Genomic DNA, 24,402 nt, shown 5'->3' with positions numbered 1-24,402 from the left:
CTGGCAGATGGCTCAATCCCTCTCTAAAGCTAAGCAAGAACGGATCTTTGTCATTTCCAATATGCCAGCTGGTTGCAAATCCTCGAATACAGCTGATCCTTGAGGTGTGTCTGCACATGTTGCCTGCGGGCCTCAGCATACCCCACCCCACCCCGACTGAGAAAACACCCTCCATTCACTCCTAATTGACTTATCTTGGTTCTGTTTGGTTTTAGAATAGGATAGAATAGACTAGACTATTTCAATCGGAAGGGACCTACAACGATCACCTAGTCCAACCGCCTGAGCAATTCAGGGCAGACCAAAAGTTAAAGCATGCTGTTAAGGGCATTGTCCAAATGCCTCTTAAACACTGACAGGCTTGGGGCATCGACCACCTCCCTAGGAAGCCTGTGCTGGTGTTTGACCACCCTCTCGGTAAAGAAATGCTTCCTAACGTCCAGTCTAAACCTCCCCTGGCGCAGCTTCGAGCCATTCCCACGCGTCCTGGCACTGGATACCAGGGAGAAGAGCTCAGCACCTCCCTCTCCGCCTCCCCTCCTCCCGAAGCTGCAGAGAGCAGTGAGGTCGCCCCCCAGCCTCCTTTTCTCCAAACCAGACAAACCCAGAGTCCTGAGCCGCTCCTCACAGGTGGGTTTTGTTGTTGTCTGGATTTGTTTGTTTTGGTTCCGTTTGGTTTTGTTGGGTTTTGCTTTCGCCGAGCCGTGCCGCGGCACCGAGGGCTGGCCTTCAGTTACCAGAGAGCCGGGTGGCTGCACGCTGGCTGAGGGACCCGCCCCCGGGGCCGGCCGCGCCGCCCCTCGCCGGGAGGTGGCGGGACCCGCGCTGTGTCCCGGCGGGCGGGAGCGCTGCTCGCCGAGCGGGAGGAGCCGGGCGCCGCGCCTGCAGGTGGGGACGGGGAGCCGGGGCCGGGCGGGAGGGAGGCCGGTGTTGTGCAGGGCGCGTGGTGCGCGTCGCTGGGGCGGCGGGATGTTTCGGTGCCTCTCTCCGGATTAAACGCTTTCCGAAGCTGTCCGGCAGGCTGAGCCCCTCCGTGTGAAGGGCTACGCGGCTTCCCAGCGCCGTGCCGGGAGGAAAACGCCGGGTTTTATTCGCCGCCGGTGCCTTCCCCTGCCCGGCGCCGGGGGGAGAGCAGCCTCTCTGCTAGGGAGCCGGAGCGCGGGGACCTCGTTGCTGCCGAGTCCGCTCCGTTTCTTCCTCCTTTTACAACAAACTGCGGGGCACGACAGATCAATGCATTCCTCTTATGCCTGTGGTAGGCATTCCCGTTGTGTTGTGTTTTGTTTTGTTTTTTAATTCTAAATTAGGCTCTTTCTAACGCAGATTTCCATTGTTGCTGAGCTCTGCTTTTGGGTAAGCTTACAGGCATGCAAAATCAAGACCGAAAAGAGTTCAGAATGTTAAATGTAGAGTCTGCAAGACACATGGAGAATCGCGGTTAACGTGGTGGTGATTGTAATTCTTTCGCTGTTGCTTCCAGGTACTTAACAACAGCAAAAAAATGAATGTTTTCCCATCATGTCTCTCCGTGCAGTAGCTCTAGCCAGCTACAGCAGAACAGAAGTCTTCAAGCACCCCCACTCTAGAAAGGTAAGGCGAGGAAGGCATCTGAATGTTGGCTCAGTGTTTTCGTTAGCTGGGGGGACTTTTTTCAAAAAATAGCTTTTAGTTGTCAGTGGTTGTGGTAAATATTTTTAAATGCTGGCGGTTTCATTACGGAGTTAATTTTGGAAATACAGTCCCAATATTGGGGGGGGGGAAAGGCTGACTCATGCTGTGAAAAATGTCCAACTGTCAGTGGTTTTTAGTAGTTACGGCAGCGTGTTGTACTTTTAATGCATGTCTGTTGTCATATTTCCTTATAAGTGCTCTTTAATCGCTTTTTTCTTTTTTTTTTCTTTTTTAGTTTGATAGTTAAATACTAAAGGAGCTCTTTTTCCCAATCTGTGATATAGTTGAAATTGTAACATCTTGAAAGTAAATGGAAATCTTTTATCCTAATTCTCAGAACACCGGTTGCTTCTGATAAGATCTAAGAGATGGGAGGGTTGTTTAAAAAAAGATAAAATCTTAAAGCTTAGCACTCTTAATATTTACGCTTACTGATAAAGTACTTGCATTCACCCTCGTGTCAGGCAGTTGTGATACTTGCATCCTAAGAGATAGTCTGTTAATTGCTGATATTGAAGACTATTTTTCTTTTAAATAAAAGTAATTAATAAAAAATGAGTTCCTGTGAGAACTACTTTATCCAGTAATATCGACAATATGATATTTATATGTATAAAGCCTGCCTACGCGATGATTTCTCCAAATTAGTGCAGAGGGAAAAAGAAAGCACTATCAGATACAGAAAAGAGTATTTTTCTAAGCACTGGCATAATCAAACACTAAATATTTGAAATTCAGCATCCTATTTTTGGCCCGAAATATTCTTCTTCAGTTAAAAGGGAAATTCTATGTGGGTTTTAATTTCTTCTGCTTTCCGTGAGTCTGAAGGGTATCTGGACTAGATCTGCTCTCTGAGTCACCTCGCTGTCCCACGGGACCACATGGGGAACGTAGAGGTCAACACAGGGTGGCAGAGGACAACACACCTTTTAACTCCCTTCTGTTTGTATGGGATCACAGGGTGCAGGGGAGGGCGAGAGGCACCCTGGGGATATTTCTGTGTGGAGACGTCTCTCTGATGTCTGTGAGTGGGGAGAAGGCACGAGGTACGCCTTGGTTAAGTGCCTTTTAATGATGCGCCCATCGGAGCAGCGCACCCCTTTGATTTCCGTGGTTTCTGTGATGTGCTCTGCAGGTCCGTGACATACTTGAGGCAGTGGAGAGGGAGCAGGAGACGAATGTGTGACCCTCACAGGAATTTGTGAGCTTGGGGAGGAGACCTCTTGCTTTGCTGTCCTGAGTGTATCTTACTCCCTGGCTGGAATTAGCCCCTCAGTATCTGCGCTAAACTGCTTGCTCTGGTTCAGCTTACGCTGGTTTGACAATATGGTAAATCCGGCTTTGGGGTTTGAATTACCAAATTGGAAGCGTCATGACTGCACAAAGTGAAATGCTGATCTGGTATAAACCTGCTCAGTCAGTTCAGATGCAGTCAAAATTTTTGTCAGCTTATACTAGCAGGCTGTATGCCAGGTCAAGTCTTATCTATTTGTGTTGCTTCTTGCTTTATGCTGGGCCAACCACATTACTGATGTGAACCACATGTACTATGTTCTATCAAATTAGGCAGACGTAATTATGTGACTATGCTTGCTCCCAGTTGATGATACAGCTGGGAGACCAAGCAGCACATGCATCAGGTGCTTGTGGAGTTGGGGCCTCATAGATTTAGCTCACAGCTTGTATACATCTAAACAGGCTCATGCTTCCAGCTACAGATGGGTGGTTCCTTGAATTGTTTTCCACTTCATTGCTGTTGTTTGACAGATACATAGATATCTGATTCAGCATTTTGTCTCGTATATGCTTTATGCACATGTTTAATTCTCCTACCATGGAGAGTTTCTTTTGGTCACCTGCCTTCTGGAGTGAAATGCAAGATGCAGAGTTGGGATGCCAGTGCGCTTCAGACGGTGCATGCTTCTGGGGAGATTGTCAGACAACCAGAAATATAGGCACTGGTTAGGTGACTGTTGGCAGGCGTTAGCACGGTGTTCCTCCTACTGGGATGACTGTGAGACAGGGGGTATCATTACCAGAGTACGGTTGTCTTATAATCAAATTGTCTGCCCGTGTGTTCTTGTTCTAGTTAAACCACGAAGGCCTAAAGGTGGCTTTCACCGAGTCAGTGTATTCTTCAAATCCCTCAGCGAGGATTAGCTGCCTTGCTCCGACACCTCAAATCTCCGTTCTCTCAGGTATGCCAATTTGTTCTAAAATGCCTCCCTCTGGGGAGCTTTGCTGGTGCATGTACTGCTAGCAAAAGCTGTCGATGTTTGTGTGTACTAAACAAGTATAGTCTGGTTGGAGAGGGAACCTTGCTTATTGGCTTTGAAGATGGGACAACATCAAAGTATATTATACAGTTTGAAAGTACAGGGTTTTTTTGCCTTTTAAATGGTAGTTTGGCCATTTTAGTTATGCTGGCATTTTGAGTGCTCGAGTGAAATACTTGAACTGCTCAGATGATTCTTGGCAGGTTAACTCCTTGTTCATTCAAGAAATAGTTTCTCAGATTTTAACAGATTACCATAATTACTCACATGAGTATCAGTTGCAAAACTGAACTTGAGGGGTTTTTTTGTTTGGTTTTCTTATTGGAACTAACCTATTTCTGGTAGTAGCTTAAAATGTGGGGTTTGGTTTGTTTGGGTTTTTTTGTTGGTGGTGTGTGTTTTGTTTTGTTTTTTTTTTTAAGCTTGGCAGAGCAGAAGCATGAGTTAAATTTTTAAAACTTGTTCTTTTTTCTCTTACAATCTACTAAGAACAAGTATTTAGCAGAGTAAGTCAGCATGGTTATATGATTAGTACTAGAGATGCTCTATGATGCTGGAGTAGTGGAGATGACGAAGGATGAGAGGGCATGGAAAGGCTGTTGGGATGAGCTTTGCAGTAGGAGAGCAGAACAGTTGAAAACAGTAAGACTAAATGTTTTGTCTTGCACAGAAAAGATGCTGTTTTCAGCCCTGGTTAAGGTATTCCCGTGCAATTGACCTATCAATAGTTACCAAAACTGCTTTCTTTTCCTGAAAAGATTAAAATATGTTTGTTTGAAAGTCAGCTAGCTTTTATTTTCCCATTCCTGGCCTTACGCTGCCATGGCTGGCTACATTAGCAAGGTGTTTCTTTGCAAGTGCAGCCAGTAAAATGTGCAGTTTTGCTGCTATTTCTGCAAGAGCTTTGTCGTGGTAAGTGGGAGGTGGCTGGTCCCAATCACTGAGCTCTTCAGCTAATTTTGACCTGGCTTTACTAGGACAGCATTGCTAGCAGCTCTTGCAGTATAGCTTATACGTGATGTTCTTTAATATTTTTTTTGGCTTTTTCTTGATGAGGACTGCTTTTTATATAGACTTGCTTTTCCAAAGTACGTGGGGGGTTTTGTTTTGGTTTTGATCCCTTCATTAGTAAACTTTCTTATCATGCAGTTTGAGCGCCTGCTGGCTTCCAGGTGAGTGACTTGTGGAGAGGTTTACTGTTTTCCACTGAGATATGTCCAAGGAGAGTAACCTCCGGGCAAAGTCTGCAGTCTGCAAGACTTGCTGCTTTTTTCACCAGTGTTGTTTAACATTCCTCGTGGTCCTAACTAAGAGTTCTTTGCCCTGGAAATGAATCTTCTTGATTGTGTCTATTCTTAGAATTTTACAACCGACTTATCTTCCCCAAAGGAGACAGTCGTTAACTTCATTGTCACGATGTGGTTGATAGTTTCTTCTTGAACATAGACTTTGTGTCTAATCTGTCCATTGCCTGGGTGATGGCAGTTCCTGTGAGGCTTTTTGTTCAAGGTATAGGACTTCAATTTATTCTTGAATAGCTACTGGTTGCAGCGCACACTTCTGCATCACGCTACTGTTGCCATGTTCGCCACTAAAAGCAGTATTCCCATTTTCTATTGAACTGTAGTTTTGCAGTAGATTATGTAGGACCTTGGCAGGCAGTATTTTTGATTCCTTCAGAGGCATTATAATGAACTCGCTGTGACAGAACTAATTTTCTTTATGGGTTCACGTAAATGTTGCCACCCTTATGAATAATGGACTGAAGGTTACTTTAGCCTTTTCCTCATGAGGAGGAGTGTCTGACCGAACTGAAACACACAAGCATGTGACCTTTTATTAGTAAGTGTATATTTTTTTTTCTTCCTGCTGTATTGGTACTCCCTATGTCTTGCTATAATGTGACCTTCTCTTTTACTGGCAATAGAACCAGTACCTGTACCGGCAACTGTACCTCATCCAGTTTTGTAGAACAATGATGTTTTTGAGCACGCTGACAATCAGTCACCATTAAAGTCCTAACTAATTGCGTTTGGCTAGCAGCAGCATACTTTACTGTTGGTTTATTACCTAGCCTTATCAACGACAGAATTGCTTCCTGACTGCAGAAAGCAAGAGCTTTCTTGCAGGAAGAGGCAGCAGAGTGTGGTGCGTGAAGTCAGTTCTTCCCTTTCTTCTCGCCCATGTTAAACATAATTGCATTTTATTCATGTTGTAAATTAAATTTTTTTTTTTTTTTTTGTTTGGGATTGTTTCCTAACCTCTTGGTTTCTTCCCTTTTCTGAACAGACGAATACTCAAGGCCAGCAGTGATTGGACATGCCAGAAGTTTTGGATCGTACCCAGACAGTGCTGAAGCTATCAAAGACATTCTCGTGTCTGTTTTAAATGCATCTGGTTTGAAGCCCTCTTTGGTGCTGGAGCAGACCAGAATGCAGGGAGCTGAGCATCTGGACAGTGATGTGGAACGGTGGGAAGAAAGCAGTGATGGGGATAGCCATGACGACAGTGACAGTGATTCTGCACATCACAACACTGCCTGTACGCAAACAGACATTCGGTTTACAAGGCACCGGGCATGTTGGGACAACACGTGCTGCGATTCCTCTAAACCTTCGCTGGATACTTTCTTTTGTCCCCGTTACTCTGGCGGCGATCCTGCTGCTTCCTCCTTGAATGGTTTCGCTCTTTTGGACGTGTCCCCTCTGAAGCGTGACTGCTTTACGCAGGTGACGTTAACAGGAGGCACTGTCACATCAGCTGTTGTGTGTTCTGGAAAAGAACGTTATACCTCCCCTGAACGAGACTTGACTTTCACAAGGTTTCTTCCTGATTCAACTGTTGGTAAGACAGCAGATCTGTTGAAATACCCTGATGCTTTAGAGCCTGCACCCGTCAGCAGCAGTGACAGCAATTCTCCCAGTGGACTTTCCCAGTCGGAGCCAGTCAATCGAACAGGTAACTTTACAGGTCCTTTTTTTTTTTTTTAAGATTTCTGTGCTAGAAAAGACAACTGTAGTTGAAATGGGCCTTGTTTATGGTGATTGCAAATTAGACAAATGCTGTAATTCAAAATAGGAGAGGGGAGAGAAAGAGCTTAAAAATGAAGGAGAAACAGAGGGTTGGACTCGGTGAAACGGGAGACACTTATGCTTGCGGTAGTCGTCTGTCTTATGACACAGAAGTGCTTCTGTAATATGCAACCTTCGGTAAAATGTAAAAATTGCTGAGCTGTGAGCAATGTAGAACATCCACTGGATGAGGCTTCCACGATCTTTGTCTTGTCCTCACTGTTACCCTTCTCCCAAAAGCAGATAGCGTGGATCTGGGCATTTGGTAGTGATTCATGAGTGTGTGTGGGCTCCCTAGGACATCTCCTTGTGTTTGAGGTGAGCTGGAGGAGAGGGAGACCTTTGATTCTGGGGTTTTGGAGGCAGGGCATTGACATCCATCCATTCTTGTTATGACTCAATTGGCTTGTGCCAGAGCGGGACTATTCTTCCTCTTCCCCTTTCCAAGCGCACCTGCCATCTCAGAGACACATAGCCCCATCCGATGCAGATCAGGATCTTTTTACCCCTCACCAGTTTCTGCCCGTATGGATATCCCGCATGTTGTCTGTGAAGAAATGCAGACTGAGGGCTGCTGGCAAAGGGTGCCTCTCCTGTTCCTGCACTGGCAAGGGGCTCAGGGCAGCACAGGTCCGTAGGCGAGGACCTGTTCAGGTGGGATGTTCAGCACAGTGCCTCCAAGATGGCTGGCGGAGCGGCTGGCCTGGCCTCAGGGCTGCGTGTGCCTCTGGGAGGTGCGCCAGCCTTCCTGGGCTGCAGGCCAGGGTCCCTGCTCCTCGTCTGGGACAGCAGAACAATCCCCTCATGTTTAATACCTAATGTTGATACGAACAGCCTTTGTTACAGTGAGATGAAGCATTTTTATTTTATTCATAAAGGGTGTTACAGGTATCTAAGGGCTTATTCTTACTAGATACTGAGCCCTGGAAAGATGGTGCAACCGAGTCCTGATTTTCTATTGGAAAGAAGGTGAGCAGCAGGGAGCACTCAGCCTGCCTTTGTATTATAAATAAAAATGGCAAAGGCTGTTTTGTTTTGTTTTTTGTTTTTTTTGTGTTTTGTTTGTTTTTTTTTTTTTTTTTTTTTCTTTTCTTCCTTTGGTCAATAGTAGTCCTAGTGGTGACACTCCATTGAGCTCTACTTCCAAGCTCTGGTCCTTCCTAGCTATTCACCAAGAGCTCCTCCAAGGCCTCAAAACAGCAGAGAGATCTCAAATAGGCACGTGCTGTTGCAGGACTGGGAGCTTTTAACAGTAATAACTCTGTCATCTGGGATAGGATGTTGTCAACAGTTAGTATGGTGATGATTATGGTTGTTTCCTTCTGCTGAGTGTTTTGGCCCCATGTGTTTGAGAGGTGCCCGTCAGGGAGAAGGAAACCACACCTGGTGGTTGGAGCTGGCTGGGGCCAGTCGTGCAGGTTTGGGTAGCCGGGTCTGGAAAAAACAGCCCAGGCTCTCGGTGTCAGCAGCGACCACGAAGCATGTGTGTAAAGAACAAATAAATCATGTGTGACTCGATCTTCTGGCACGAGGAGGACGTGTCACAAGCTTGTGTTGGGTCAGTAACGCTGCTGGCTCTCCAGAAAGCAAATGGAGGAATACGGCAGTCAGGTGACTGAAGAAATAGCGTCCTTGATTTTACTAACAAATACTTCTCACGGAACCTGGGATCCTGTTAGACACTGCGTAACGTGGTGGGCTCTGTCTGCATTAGACTGTGGTCTGTTCTGTACAAAGTGAAAACTTCTGCATTTCATCATTCCTTGTTGCTTCCAGCCATTTAACTTGCCACTGGGTAGCCTGGGGTGGGGGGTGTGAGGTCTCATTCTCCCCTGCATTGTGCAGGACTATGAGGATGGGAAAAGCAAATGGCAAACTGAAAAAGAAGAAATAAAATGCCTAATTTGAAGGCAGGAATTACACAAGAGCATCTCCTGACTTGCCATCCTTTCCATTGCTGTCTCAGAGGTGGTGGTTTCTCAGTTTCGTTTCTTGCAAGAGAATTGGTGAGGAATGCACAAGACATAAGAAAATGACGTAAGATGACTTAAATCAGAATAATTTTTTTCAGTGGGATTTTCTGCTGGTCCTGCGAGACTCCTGTAAGGACTTGTTCATACTTTTAAGGGCTATTCTCCGGTGGCCTCATGCAACCTTCTGAAAAGGCTCCGTCATTGTTAATGAAGAGCCTGTGACTGAATTTGGTGTTTTCTGGGGGCTTTGTTGTGGCTGGTGTGTCACTGGCAGTTCACAGGGCTTGTTCTTGCTTTTAACCTTGGTGTGCACCAAGGTTGCTTCCTTTTGCCACTCTTGAGGGCTCTTCCCCAGCCGCAGCAGCCTTCAGGCAACAGTGCTCAGGAGCAGAAGGGCAACCAGATTATTTTTTGCATCAGATCCAGAGTTGCGTCCCATTGCTGGATGCGCTGGGCTCCTTCCCCTTGCTCCTTTGCACTTTACTTTTTTTTTCACTTAAAGATGCAAGAGAGGAAGCCCCCATTAGATTTCAAAATGATATATAAGATGAATTGCATCTTACATTTTAAAGAGAAGGGAATAATTTTCCCATTTCCTTATTTCTGCTTATTTTTAGTTCAGAGAGTAATGTTTGTTATCTTAACTGATGGGAATGTAGGCTTTTACCAAGCTGTAGAGCTTTTAGCGCTTACCTGTACTCCCTGCACACTGCTTATCCAGTAAGATGAATTATCAAATAGGGATGAAAATAACCTAATTAGGTGATTAAATCTGTTTTGAAAAGTCAGATCGTCAGCCTTTCCATTTTTCCTCCATGGTATACACAACGGAGGTATTAATAATTCTGTACAAAAACACTACATCTGTCTCACTGTGCTTGAGCACAGTATTGACTTTCCAGCCTGATGTCACTGATTCTCAGGGAAGCATAACATGGTTTCTATAAATAAGGCAATGCAAAGAATCTAAACTAGGCCTGAGAGTCAGTGCCCTTTAGCTGGATAAAAAGTTTTCATAAATTATTCTCATGTTTTGTGGGACCTCTTTATGCTTTCTGTGACTTTTAAACAAATTTAGGAGTGGCATTTTTTTTTTTTAACAAAGAGCCATTGATTAAGCCCTGTTATCTGTAATGGCTTTAAATGCAATGTGTGGTGGTAGCATTTAGATATGGTCTGTTTTGTCCTGTAAACATCACCACAGTGAAACAGAGAAATCGCTTGGTTATAAGGCCAAAGAAGAAGTAGTAAACAAGCGCCAGTCAGTGTTTGAAAAAAACAACAAAGCAAACAAAAAAACCACAAACAAAACCTAAAAAACAACCAGGAGCCATTTCCTTTCATATCTCATTAGTGTGTACATCCACAGACATGAAATATAATCTTCGTCATCCTTCCAGCAAATTTCTTGTAGCAGTAGTTGTGAGTGCTTTGAAAACAAAACATGAGGGCATGATCTCACACCTTCAATTCTCTGGGGAAGAAGATTGTGACTATATATATATTTATATATAAAAAGCAATCCATGGTACATCTATAGAAAACCAGATGCGTGCCCTGCTGCATAGTGAAAAGTTCTTAACGGGGAAAAAGAGATGAATTTTGTTTCACATGCTCATCATACTCAGCAGCAAATGCCAGGAAAACAAAACAGCTGTTCTAGGAAGCAGGGAGTACTGTGGCTAATGCGTCTGCCCCAGTTGTACGTATTACCATGCAGTATGGGTTGCATTTGGAAACAGGAAGGAGATTTTCTTGAGATACAGAAAAAAAATGGCAAAGCTTTTTCCAAACTGTCTGTAGTCACACAATACCAGCAGCGATTCAGGGAATCTTTTAAGGCTGATGCATCTCTCTGGATGCCCAGACAGCAGTGAGATTTCTTTTTCTTCCAGCTATTGTGAATGAGCAGAGAGCAGTGTTAGCTGGCTGTGTTGCAAACTGCAGAGCATCACTGTAATCCCAGCCCAAGGTTCTGGCTCTGACAGTCCCCAACAGCTCAGGCTGTAGCTCATAGCTGGGAGAGGGCTGGTGTTGGGAGCGCGGTGGTGCTGTCACCACACGGCATTTGAACTGTGTTTCCCTGGTAGTTCATACTCATGCTTCAGGCTGCCAGGGGTAGTTCAAATGCCAACGTGTTCCTCACATCTCTCTCTCCTTCTCCTTAACTTCCACCACAACCTCCAGCCCTAACGGCGTTCAGTTTTGGGAAAGAAAGTTTGCTTTGCTTTCTGGAAATCACCCTGCACACATCCTGGGAGCTGCAGAGGAAGAAATAACTAATAAAAGTTCTTGTTACACCCACAGGTTCTACTTCTCCTTTGAACATAAGTGCTATACCCTTGAATCGTTCGTTGCAGGACATCTGCATGCTTCCAGAAGATGTGGAGAAGGTGAGGACAACAAAGACTATTGTCATAATGTTTTTTCCATTTTATAGTGGCAAAACCAAATGACAGGAGGCGTTTCTCAATAACACAACTTTCTGATAGATGGACTAATCTTTACAAATACTGTATTTTCCCTCTTCTTCCCCTCTGTGGGTGAACCTACAAACCTAAAATGCCTATTTCTTCATTTATTTTTACTCTTAATACATTAATTAAATATTTTAATTATTTTAAAATAATGGAAATATTTTAGAACACTATACATTTCCACTTTTCATTCCATCATTTTCCCACACGTTCCTTGAGACCAAACTTTAAGATTATTATAGTCATTTTAAAGCTACGTTAGAATATGTTATGTAGAATTTGTTGCAGCTACATGCATATAGATGGGATTTACCTCATGCTTTTACTATCGGGAGATAGGGAGAGGTTGGGGTTTTTGTGTGTGCTTATGATAAGCATGTGAGCTTGCTGTAAAGGAATTACAATATGAATAACAAGCACAGTAACTGTAACATCTGCAGTAATTTAAGTGGTTTCTCATGGTTTCTAATTTGCCTAAGGGGTCCAAATGGTCTTAGGTGTGTTGCCAGGTGGGCAGCCCATTTGAGCTTATAAACAGAGATAAATACGAGAAGATAATGCTGTCACACATAACGCTGTGTGCTAAATGTTCATCTTTTCTAACAATTGGAAAAGAGGGGTTAATGTTATAATTAGTTATTGCAATGAGTAGGATTTAATACAAAAGAGCTTTAAAAATGTGCCTAGAAAAGGGGATTTTTTTTTTTTTGCTGGACTGTGGATGTGCACGTGGTCCCATGTCCTGGGCTCAAGGGGTAATCATCTTTGTGCATAGCACTGGTTTTACTGGAGTGGCAAGTTCTGCGTTTGATTTGAAGCTCTCAGCGTCCCTGAGGTGCATTTAAAAAAAAAAAACAAACCAAAAACCGCCAATAAATCACACATCAAAACCCAACAAACTTGTGAACTAGCTTTTCATGTTGCTTTTTGTGAAAGATGTTTCAGAAAGGAGGTGATGTTTCTCCGTCTGTAACGTGGGAACCAAAACCGAAGTAATTTGCTTTCAGTCACCAGGAGACCAGTGAGTAGATATCTGGATTAGAAACCACAGTCTGAGAACTATTGAGTGAGGCAAGATCGCAACAGCTACTTCTCCTGTGCAGATGATTGGGGTCTGATGTGATTACAGGTTAAAAGATATCAAGAACTCGGTCCATTATGACTGAGACTGAGGCTGCCTTTAAAAAAACTAAACTAAACCCAAACCAAAAACATTTTCAGGTTGTGAAATAATCTCTTTGAAACTTAGGAGACTGAAAACTAAGGTACTTGTAGTGTCAGCAAGTCTTGAGAGTTGTAGTTGTGTGCCAGGAAGGAGATGGGTCAGATATTCTAGGGGAACTTTCCACTGATGCGAGTGGGAGGGAAGAGAAATAAGAAGGTTGGTGTGTCACAGCTGAGTTGGGACCGCTTCCTAGCGTGACGGACCTCGCAGGAGGCAGAGCTGAAAGCTGATAGAGTCATGCTGAGTACCGGAGTGCCTGTATCCTGTTCCATCTATTTGCAACTCTCAGATAAGCTCATAATTGTTTTTATCAGCAGGATATGCTGATGTGCTGTGCTCTGCCACTAACTTGGGGTTAACCACTGCCACACAGGCTTTTTGAATCTTCAGAGTAGATGTCCTCTTTATCTCCCAAAAGCAAAAAGGCTGTTTAATTTTTTCCTTTGCTAATGGTGTATCCTGAAGTTCACTGAAAGTTGTCTTTGGAGAAACTGTGCACCAAGCAAGTGATGTTAGTTATTGTTAGGGAAAAGATAAGTCTGTTCAAACACCTACAAGGACTTGTGGGCTCTTTCTAACGTTGAGATTAATCTCTTTTAAATGTGTTTGGCTGTGGACAATAAGAAAGCAGTGATGTCTGTTGTAGTCCTTAAGATTTAGCTATTTCTAAACACTGATGTCTTTCTCCATGCTTTCCGTACAGGTTGTAGGGGATGTCACAAATACAGATGTGAGTGGTACAATTTTCTGAGCATAAGCAACTTTTTAGAAAGCTTTAATTATTCTGCACTCAGAATCTCTAGCCTTAGGTACTGCCATGGTAATTTAGGCAGAGGTTTAGCCTTGCACAGTGCAAACAGATGCAGTTGAGGGGAGAGGGGGAGAGTATCCTGGGCATCTCATGAGTGTTCACCCACGCACCTGAGAGCACCTAACCCTTCACGATGCATCCACTTTTGAACTGAGCCTGGGCTAGGAGGCTGTGCCCAGGCCAGCAGCAGTAGCACAGGTGGGGCTGGTGGGATGTTCTGTTAGACCACAGGAAGCAGGGGATACAGCAGTGGTATTGGGGCAGAGAGCTCCAGGTTTGTCTGGATGTCTCAGTGGTGCCAGAGGTGGCTTTACAAATTCCCTTTTCCCAGAAGATGGGTGATCCAGGCAGGCAAGATGGTAAGGGACACCATGGGGAGGGGTTGTCTGGTGGGGAAATGCCACAGTGAAGCTTTAAAATGACTACCTTTTATTTAAGGCAGCGTGAACACCAGGGGAGCTAGGTTCCCACTTACCCATATCACACTTTCTGTGCAGCTTTGAGTTGACCATGTAAGCTATCTCACTGCATATTCCCTACTTCACTGCCCTAACACATGAAAGGATTTTACTAGCTTCTGTGCTACCCACCACCTGAAAATCCCTTCAAAACCTGCCTCTTCTGGCCCCATCCAAGTTAGCGTGCATGCAAAACTGCTTATACACACTGACTTGAAATTAAATCCTATTAAATAGTTTACATGGATTCACATTTGCATACTAAATAATGCGGTGTAACTAGAAGACTATGTCCCTAAAATGCATACATATTCATCAGTCAGGCATGTAATCAAGTTTGGTTTTATCTAATAGATGGGTAAGATAAAAGTAAATTGTATGTTTTAATCAAGGGTGAGGCAATTATCTGGGCAGTTGCCTTTTGCATGTTGTCTCTGAATTGCCCTTGGGGTGGTTTTTTTGTGTTTAAATGAAAGGTGAGATAGCCTTACATTTTCATTTCTTGAGTTGAAAAAGTATGGGGAAAAATTATATATTTCACTTCATCTTAAGTAAAGATTAAATATGCTGTGTACTAATGAGTGTTCCAATCTTGCGTCCAGGAAAACGCGCACTTTTTTGTTGCAGATATGATTATAGCATCACTAGAAAAAATGAAGTGTAATATCCTAAGCCAACAAGCAGAGTCCTGGAGTGTGGAGGAAACAAGTGGATCAGATGGCAGCTGTCACACTGATTCGGAGTTATCTTCTTACCCTGGAGTGAAGAAGTCTGATTCTTCCGTTGCCTCTTCAGACAGTGGTTATGAAGGCAAGCTACTTAGTCTATAACGCAACCTTGTCTGACAGCCTTTGCCATTTATTTTTGTGCAAAAAAATACTAAAATAATTTGAGCATTGCTTGGAACCAAATCCTCTGTCACCTTCTTTGAGTCTCTCAACAGAGCTGCCTTCCCTCAGGATCATTATGCCACAAGTGTTTTCCCTGTGGGTCAAATTCTTCCTTTTGAATGCTCACATCTGTGTTTTGTTGGTTTTTTTTTTTCCCCCTCTTTTACATGAAAAAGAAAATGTAAGGTTGAAGCGCCACATGCCAAGCACAACTCTCCATAGAGCGTGCCTGTAGTTGGCTGGTTTTCTCTCTGCTTAAATCTTTTTTTGCAGGACTTGAAGCCTGGCTCTTTCCTTCTGTGCTTCTGCAGCATGCAGATCGGGCCACGCAACTGATTTGAGTGAAACTGCCCAGAGTATTAATTCACATATAGTTTTGAGGCAAGATAATAAATGCTGCTGGCACTATAATGCTTGAGTCAGCACATGCATTTTCAAGTAGATTTTAGTCTTGAGTAATACGGATCTTGGGGATGGAACTTAAGTCTAAAGTCTAAATGACATAACTTGTGGGGAAAAATGGATGGTGTGCTTGCACGTGAGAAGGGGAGAGACCACTGATAATATAAAACCTTTTGGTTTAGTCTGTAGAAGCTTCTTCCTAAGAAACTGAGGGACATGCTGTATGACAGACTCCCAAGAATTGGCTTTCTGTGTGTGTGTATAAAAATAAATAAATAAAATTGCTCTGTAAATACAGGCTGCGTGCTGAAGTTTTGGTAAGTGAAGAAAAATGTAAATATAATTGTAGCTACTCTATAAATGCTGGAAAGGTTTAACTGGTGGTGTCTTTGTTCCGGACAGGCTGTGCTCCGCTGCCTGTCAGCTCCCCAGTGCATCTACCATCACATCATGAGGTTACCAGATTTCGTTACCACAGTGACTCAGAGGATGAATATGTAATTATTGGTAAGACTTTAAAATTATAACTGCACAAATAGCTCTATTGTTCATCTGAATCTATTGCATCGTTTGGCTTAGTAGATGTTATCGCAGGAGAAATAACATGAGAAAATGGAAAGAGCGATGTATGCATGACTCTTTATTAAAAGAATATTATTAGAATTTTTTCTAATATTATTAGAAGAATACCAGTGTGGTGCAGGATTTCCTTTCTACAAAATAATACATTTGCTGGTTTGAGGGACTGAAATTATGCCTAAGGATTAAACCCAATGAATGTGGGTGAGCAAAGTGTGAAACTGGCACAGCCTCAGCCAACTATAGCAGCATTGTTTGAGAGAATTTAGGACATGGTCATTTCCTAATTAAAGAGGTTGATTAGGTTTTAGGCAGCCCTCCCTCTGCTTCAGGACTAGAGCAGACTGTCCCCTTATAGTCACCAGTGCCCTGCTTCTTTTCAGGACATCCTGAGTTTCTTTGGTTACCTTCCGATTTTTACATATACAGAAACCCTTAAAAGTAGCCTGAGCAACATTTAACCTCTCTCTTATTTTTTCCTGTTAACAAATGCTTTTTTTTATCGCTCCCTTTGGTTTTAGAGATTCGCTTATTTTTTCACCTCCTCTTTTCCTAATCTAAGAATGAAGAACTAGCTCCCAAAACTGCATTTCTAGTAGCAAGAGTTATTTTGACGTGTATGAATGGGGAAGCATTTGTTTTCACAACAATATGTGTGGCCAAAACTAATGCTACCAATGTGAACACCTTGTCTGCACAAGCATATTTTGTCTATATAAACATAATGAAGAAGTGTGTGCTTTAATTCCATTCATCTCACCTGTTACTAACTTGCTTATAGTGTTAGCTGGCACGTTTGTGATCGGTGTCTCCAAATATCTGTCACTGTCTGAAAAAATTAATGTGCACTCTATTGGTTCTGTATATTATCATTTGCGTCTAGTGCTTTCTGGCTGGACCTGGACTAGCAGGCACTTAGTCTCTTCTTACCAATTCTCCTGCTCTTGAACGGAGGCTGATGGTGATGATATGATGCATAGCTGTTAGGGAGTACTCTTCATCAGTGGATGTCAGAGATCTGCAGAGGAGATAAGATTCCTTATGCCTGTGTTACAACCAGGGCTGAGGTTATTTCCCACATCCAGCAAGGGTGTTGTAAAGATGAATATATTTGAAACTGACACTGTGGTAACACAGAAAGTAGATTTAAAACAGTGCTGAGTAACAGAAGCTTTGTTTCTTAGACGGCTTGATAAAATTTTCTCCTTTACCGCAGAACTTGAAGACCTTGAAAATCTGTCTGTCGCCCCAGATGAAAGGTAATGCTGTGTACCTTTACTATAATAGCCCGGTGGCACTACCTTTTCTGTTGACCAGCTTTCTGGTGACTCTTCTTGCCAGGGCAGGGAAAGATGTGGGAGTGGTAAATTTGGTCCTCCCAAGGAAGGGAAAGGAATGCTGCTTGACAGCAAATGTCTGTGGCGCTTGGCCTAGTAGAGCGTTTCTCTGGTCCTGGAGTCTCGCTGGAGGGTGGTGGCTGTGGCTCTGCAAAGGCCTGGGTGTATCAAAGCAAAGGGATAGGAATGAAGGGATGGGAGAAAACTTTTCAGGGATGCAGAAGAGGCAGCGGAGCTGCTGATGACATGCTGCTATTTTTCACTGTCTGTATTGCTTAACTTTCAGATCATCTTTTGAACCAGGCAGCAATTCTGCTGAAGCAACAGCCCAGGAGTTGTGCAGAGCTTTCAGAAAACACTGGTTGCAGACAGACTGTGCAGTTCAACTGTCTGGTTGCCTGAGCTCATCTAAGCAGAGAGTGAGTCTGAGCCGAAAACAGCGGGCTCTTTATTTGGTTCCCCAAATAATCATTGTCTCACTGCAGCTGCTTCACTGTTAGGGAAAGGAGGAAGCTGCATTTAAAAAAAAAAAAAGAAAATAAATACAGACGAGTACTTACAGCTTATTAGTTCACTTTAGATAAATTTTTAGAAAATTTCTTCTCTCTTTAGCAATTTTCAGCACATCTAAGATGTGCAGTTGTGAACGATCGGGATGTACTTTCTTATTGGACTGATAGAAGGGAGTTTAACTGAGAGGGGGACTACATGCAGGTGAAAACTGAACTTTAAAATCCTGGACTATGAAGGGAGACGTTTCATAGCATTTAACATACATCCAGCTGATGGGCTGTTCATCTTCACGAGTTTGTCTTTCCCAATAGTCTGAGCTGAAAGAAGAGATTCCAAGAGAGCTTGAGTCCAGTTTGAATCTGGCTGAAGAAATAAAGATCATATCCAAATTAAGAGGATCTTCTGGCTGGTCCCCACCAAGATCGCAGATTATATTTAATATTCACCCTTCAATCAAGTAAGTCTAAGGGATCTGAGCGTTGTCGTTTAGTACAGCATGGGGATTTGTCTAAAACCTGCTGAAGTTGATGGAAAGAGCCTGGGTGATTTAACAGAACCTAAGGTTAGAGCTAGTGCGTGGTGCAGCCTTCTGCAGTGGCTGTCACCAGCTTCGCTAGAAAGCAGATTGTATCTTTTTCCCTCTGATGGCACGTCCTGATTGACGTGGCATGTGCACTTTTACATGTGATAATACACATACCGTTTGGTGTTACGGTGGCAGCGTGCTTAGCTGGACTCTTAAAAATTTCATTTTGTGAGACTACCTGGAGAATATTTTTAAGAGTTTCCCCGCTAATATTTTATGGGGAGTAGGTTTTCAGAAAGGGGGGAGAAAACAGTGTGTGTTTGGGGAAACTGCTGTCTCACTCTGCATAAAGTGCTGTTAAATGCACACAGCAGGCAAACTGGCTAATTCCCTGTGTTGTTGCAGGTCCAGTTGCTTTTTCAGTTGCAGATGTGGATTTCCCCCTCCCCCTTGATATTGATGCCACCTTAAGAAATGGAAAATAAATTAATTCTTGCAACAAGCTATATTTAGAAGCAGTAATTGATGGTATATTCTCCACAGAATAGCTTAGAGACTCACTAAAATAATAATGTGCATCTTCTTCCAGAACCCCCTTCTTCATGTGGAGGAGTAGAAGTCAGCTCCTAATTTGGGCATTTTCAGTGGTGCCAGTGTAGCTCTCTTGCACTTTGGGAGAACGTTAACTAAACTGTGTTTTGGATGCTGAAAGGTGTAACTGTTTACCTCTGTATGCAGGAGAGATGCAGTGGTGGCTGCCCAGAACTTCACGTGTGTTGGTTGTGGAACCCCAATAGAAAGCAGTAAGTATTACCAAAAGGGAAAAAACCTAATAAATCCATTAGTAGTAATCAGGCTATAATCTTCAGCAACATAGGTGTACCACAATTGTAAAATTATCTGAGCTAGAAGGAAAATATCATTGTTGGATGTGCCTGCAATAATAAAATGGGCAGCGGGATCCTACCACTGCCTGGAATTTCTCATTGCAGACAGAATACAATACTTGATAGATGTCCTTCTCATACACAGTAAAAATTCATGACAGTCAACAACAAAACAGGAAAAGCTATTAAAAAATCAAGCTTCCAGGCTGGAAAGTGCTGGTTTTACATCTTCTAATGGTTTCTTTCAATAATTCTTTCTCTGTGCCAATTTACACATTTCCAAAAGTCTCTAAAAAGAGACTTTATGGAAGCTTTATGCAAGCTTATGGAATGTGTGGGTTTGCTCTTTTGGGGTGTCTTTTTAAAACTTTCTTTTCTTTAAATCTTGATCACAAAATCCTGCTTGTGTTTTATTTGTGATACTTTGTGAGAACTGCTTGAAATCATGACGATTTACAGGTCTGACAACCAGACCTTACCTAAGAAATCTTTGAAGTGGCTTTCAAGACTTGTTCTGGGTCTGCTCACACAAGAGCAGCATTTGTGATGGCCTGTAAAGTATCAACAATCTGTGATGGGACATTAATTTGAGCAAACCTGAGATGCTGAGGTAGCTGGGAAAAACCCACAAACCTCTCTATATGAAAAAGTAGTATGCAAATGTGACTCCAAGATCAGCTTGTCTTTCCATTTGGTGGAAGAATTTTGTTGCGTGTTTTATCTTGTGTCTTTTTTGCAGGTAGAGCAACAATGGTTTCTCTAAGATCTCACGGTGATAAACATAATCAGTTCAGTCTGACAAATGTGGAAGTGAGGAAAGCTTTCTCTTCTAATGCAAAGTACAGACCTTGTACTTGTGTTTACCACAATAATAAAACCCTGTACTTAAAATAAAAAAAATTCTTTGCCCCTCACTCCAGTAGATCTGAGTTATTTAGACAGAATAGGCATACAGACAAGAGATACATCCCATAAATATTCACAACTTCATTGCTATCTGCCTGCAGAATATATCAGGAGACTCCGCTATTGTGACTACCTGGGGAAATACTTTTGTGACTGCTGCCACAGCTATGCCCAGTCTTCCATTCCTGCCCGAATACTGATGAAGTGGGACTTCAAAAAATACTACGTATGCAACTTCTCCAAACACCTTCTGGACAGCATATGGCAGCACCCAGTTTTTAATGTGTTGTGTATTAACAAAGCCCTCTACGTGAAAAGTAAAGAAATGGACAGGGTGAAGGTAAGTGTGGCCTTTTTTTATTGGGAATTTGTGGGTCTGAGACTTTTGGGAAGAACTCCTTAGGGCAGGTTGTCCTTTGCCATGTGTGTATGTGGGAAGGAGGCAGAGTTGGTTTCTCCGCACTTAGACTTCTCCCATCACCGCTTCTGGGACTTGCCCTCTCTCCTCACAGATGAAGGGGCAGGAGGGAGAAGTTCCCAACCTATGCCAGAGGTCTCATTTCCCTCTTTGTCTTTGGGAGGCGTTTCCTTATTGGTTTCCAGTTTTAGTTCATGGGGGGCAGCTGGGCTCCTGCAGTAAATATTTACCTCCGCTTGGCAATTGGCTGCTGGAAAGCTCTGGAAGTTTTGAATGACTCCTTAATTTTGTGGGCCATTAGAGAACTTGGCTCATCTAAGGGCTGTACCTCCTACAGCTTGAGGAAGGGTGCTCTGCCGAAGATTACAAGTTGCCGTGCACTCCCTTCTTGGCTGAGGAGACACTTACCTGTTCTTACATAGGTTTGGGTCTAGCATCTTGGTGTGCTGACATGGAGCTGTCTGTAGCATTAGGAATTGCTTCCCTTGACAGTGAATAAAAGTAGCCTTTGCCTTCCTTGGCCTTTCGTGCGTTAGAAAATCCATTTGTTCAATTCTGTGCTGAGTGTGAAGTTCCTATTTTTAGGTGTGGCTTGATGTACTGGCAAGGGTTGCTGACTCAAATAGTGGTGTTCCTCACTTATGATTATATAAATGCAATTGCTTTTCATTTAAAATTGTTTTGGTTTTCCCCTTCATCTTTTAGGAGGCGCAAGAACAGCTTTTTCATTTAAAAAAGCTTTTGAAAACCTGCAGGTTTGGTGAAAGGTATGGGCCATGATCATGCATGAAAAATAGCTTAATAAAATGTACCTAAGGTGTTTATGGAGCCTTCTTTTCTAGAGACATTTGAGTGCAGTTTTATGAGTTAATATGATCATTAGAGAAAATTCTGATAACAACGCTTCCTTCTATTGCACTGCAAATGTTGAGTGAAGAACAGGTTTTATGTGGTAGCTTTCTGTTTCTTGTAACATACTTAGACATTCGGTTTTAAAAGTTGAATGATTTTTGTTAGGTGTGCATTTTTTCCTACTCTGTCTCTTAGGTTCTCACTCATTCTTAAAAGGTCAAAGATACTTATGTATATCTCTGAGATGATTTGTCTTTAAAAAAAAAAAAAAAACCTAAAAAAATTAACAAATGTGTTCCTTGAGAGTTTAAAGATTTCTTCCAGAAATCTGTCATAATGCTCGATTCAGTTTATTTTATAAACATACTCAGATGAAAGTAGTAACCAAAAGTGATAAATACCAAAACATGACCTTGCTTGTTGCTGCAAATTAAAGATTTTTAGTATTCACCTTCCCAAACTATGGGCATAACTAATAGGTAGACATGTGAATGATAAAACCTTCACTGCAGAACTGCTGAACTCTTTAAAAACAGACATAAACAAAACAAGCTTTAAAAGTAGGTTTTGTTCTCTCTTTGACATGGACCTCTTTTATGCATCAATTACACGTTGTTCACTAAAATTAAATAGAAATGTATTTTAATGTCTCTCTTCTGGATGACCACCTGTGATTCCATTATAGAAATAAGCATTAGGATCCTCACTGTACCTTCTACATCAGTGATATTTTAAAAGTAATAGCTATATTTTCAGTGTTCACCCGCTCAGTACAAGCATAGTTTCACCCAATAGTGACCTGTGCAGGATAAAAACCCTCAAAGTTCTCTTTGCAAAAAAAAGTAAATAACCCTAGCTTATTGCATTAGATACTATATGGGATTTTACCTACTGTTCCTGAGGTAGGAGAGAGCCCTTTGCACATTATTTAAGAATTGCTGGGATAACTGTGCATGGCAGCTCAAATGCCTGAGGAATGCACATTTAAAGCAGGCATTTTGCTCTAAATCCCAAACCCTCCAGTTTTATTAATGTGATCTCAAATTGGGAGGGGAGGTAGGATTTAGCATGAACTTGCCTTGTATGATACCTGAGTGACTAGAGAAGTGAAAGAGGCTTACTCTTCAAATATTCTTGAAAAACAACTTTTTGTAACTTGATTTGGTTTTTCTTTCTCTTTGCAGTGTACTGAAAGAATTTGAACAGGTCCCCAGCCACCTGACAGAGGAGCTGCATCTCTTCTCACTGGATGATCTGGTGAAGATCAAACGAGGGCAGTTACTGCCCCTTCTTAAAGATATTCTGAAGAGCTCCACCTCCCATGTGGATGGTTGCGAGGTAAGGAGAAGCCAGGGCTCTTAGTGTCCTTGCAGCTGCTAGCGTGAGGAATATCCCTGCTGACATTCCCAAATAATTTTTTCTTAGATTAAAAGTAAATCGACTCTTTTGCTGTCTTTGTAGCTCTGTCAAGCGAAGGGGTTTATCTGTGAATTCTGTCAGAGCGCAGATCTGCTCTTTCCATATCAGATTGCCAAATGCAAAAGGTGCACAGGTATGTTCCAGACCAAACATTTTTCTTTATTCCTTCGGGGGATGTTGGTGCGTAAAACTGTTGGGACTTATTTTAGGAAAACATTGAGAACTTGCTTTACTGAATGCATGTGTATTTGAAAACCGTGGATAGCATGTATCTTTGAAAACCAGCCTGTGGCAGCTGTCTTGCATCAGTGAATTCAGAGAGCAAAACCAGGGACTTGTCTGAACATAATTATGGCTGCAGGGGGAGGCTATTTTTTGGGTCTACGCATGAGAGAGCACCTGGGACAGTGTTACACTGCTGCTATATCAGATCTTCCCGATGTTCACTGTAAATCTTGCGAATCCTATGAAAATCTTTAGTCATAGTTATTACAGTGGTGGTTGTTTTCCCGGCCTTGCACTGCTTCTGTTTACTTTTATACTTGGGTGAATTAGATAGAACATCCTTGAAGGAACACAGCTATTGATTAGTTTTTTAATTTGTTTTTTCCTGAATGTTAAACTGCTTGTATGTATAAACAGAGTGCAAAACATGCTTTCACAAAGCATGCTTCGAGTCTGGAGGCTGCCCCAAATGTCTGCGGATTGCAGCTCGGAGGACGCTTTCAGAAACTCCGTCACTGGTGCCTCCGTGAAACTGGATTCCTCTGATGACTGCTGATTTCAGAAGATGCTCAAAGCCAAATCTTCAGGTGCCTGACTAAGAATTAAATAATGTTGTTTTAGACATTACTATTTTTAATGTGTCTCTCCTTTATGGGGGGTTAAAAGAAACAAAGGGAAAAAAAAAAAAGAAAAAGAAGACTAATATTATTGAAAACTCACCCTAAAGGTGAGTTTCATTGTAAGGATTTTAAGGAGTTTCATCTTAACTGGTGACAGAAAGACTGGATGTTAATTCTGTGAGCAGCCTTTTGTTACTATGTTTTGTCCTTGTATGTAAGATTTTTAATATTGTATTTTTCCATATAAAAATTACTCTTCTCTGTAATTCTGCAAATAATGTATAGACGGTAAATGAGTGTTGGAAATCCTTACCTGTGTCGGATTTTGGAAATAGGAAAAAGTGGTAAAGTACAAAATCATTCTCTCAAAAGCTCTACAATAGAACAAGCTTGTCTGCAAGCTTTAGGCAGATGCTGATCTGAAATTCTCTTCTGGTAAATGCTTAATGTGAACCAGTGGATTTTAAGTTTCTTTTACACAGATGTATGCAACAGCTTGTGGTGGGTTGACCTTGGCCTGCTGCTAGATGCCCACCCAGCTGTTTTCATTCCCCCTCCTCAACAGGACAGGGGGAGAAGGTAAGATGGAAGAGCTCGTAGGTCAAGATCAAGACAAGGAGATCACTTACCAACTACTGTCACAAGCAAAACAGACTCGAATTGGGGAAAATTAAATTTATTGCCAATTAGAAATTGAGTAGGGTGGTGAGAAACAAAGACAAAAACTAAAACAACAACTTGCCCGTACCTCACCCACCCTTTTTCCCAGGCTCAACTTCACTTCTTCATTCCCAACTCTTCTCCCCTGCCTCAAGTAGTGCAGGGGGATGGGGAATGGGGGTTGCAGTCAGTCTGTAACAGTTCCT

General features: G+C 42.6%; 1 protein-coding gene across 5 annotated transcripts; it reads left to right on the top strand.

The window, feature by feature from the left end:
• The first annotated feature begins 573 nt into the window (after positions 1-573).
• Positions 574-23,814, top strand: RUBCNL (rubicon like autophagy enhancer). Of its 5 annotated transcripts, none has more exons than XM_076363736.1 (16): positions 574-630; positions 1,481-1,590; positions 3,761-3,869; positions 6,237-6,905; positions 11,299-11,384; positions 14,565-14,772; positions 15,657-15,761; positions 17,050-17,092; positions 17,457-17,589; positions 17,995-18,140; positions 18,948-19,012; positions 20,104-20,342; positions 21,126-21,187; positions 22,457-22,610; positions 22,734-22,824; positions 23,334-23,814. In XM_076363736.1, exons 2-16 carry the CDS (start codon positions 1,519-1,521, stop codon positions 23,444-23,446), a joined length of 2,295 nt encoding a protein of 764 aa, XP_076219851.1. In that variant the 5' UTR covers positions 574-630; positions 1,481-1,518; the 3' UTR covers positions 23,447-23,814. The 5 variants fall into 5 exon arrangements, with proteins under 5 accessions (XP_076219851.1, XP_076219842.1, XP_076219838.1 ...); XM_076363727.1 differs by lacking the exon at positions 574-630 and adding an exon at positions 838-888; XM_076363723.1 differs by lacking the exon at positions 574-630 and adding an exon at positions 994-1,255.
• Positions 23,815-24,402: the final 588 nt, after the last annotated feature.

The sequence above is a fragment of the Aptenodytes patagonicus genome, chromosome 1 (genome assembly GCF_965638725.1).
Source record: "Aptenodytes patagonicus chromosome 1, bAptPat1.pri.cur, whole genome shotgun sequence".
NCBI classification, from domain to species: Eukaryota; Metazoa; Chordata; class Aves; order Sphenisciformes; family Spheniscidae; genus Aptenodytes; species Aptenodytes patagonicus.
The sequence above is the reverse complement of the archived record's forward strand: the minus strand, read 5'-3'. Positions and strand labels throughout refer to the sequence as shown.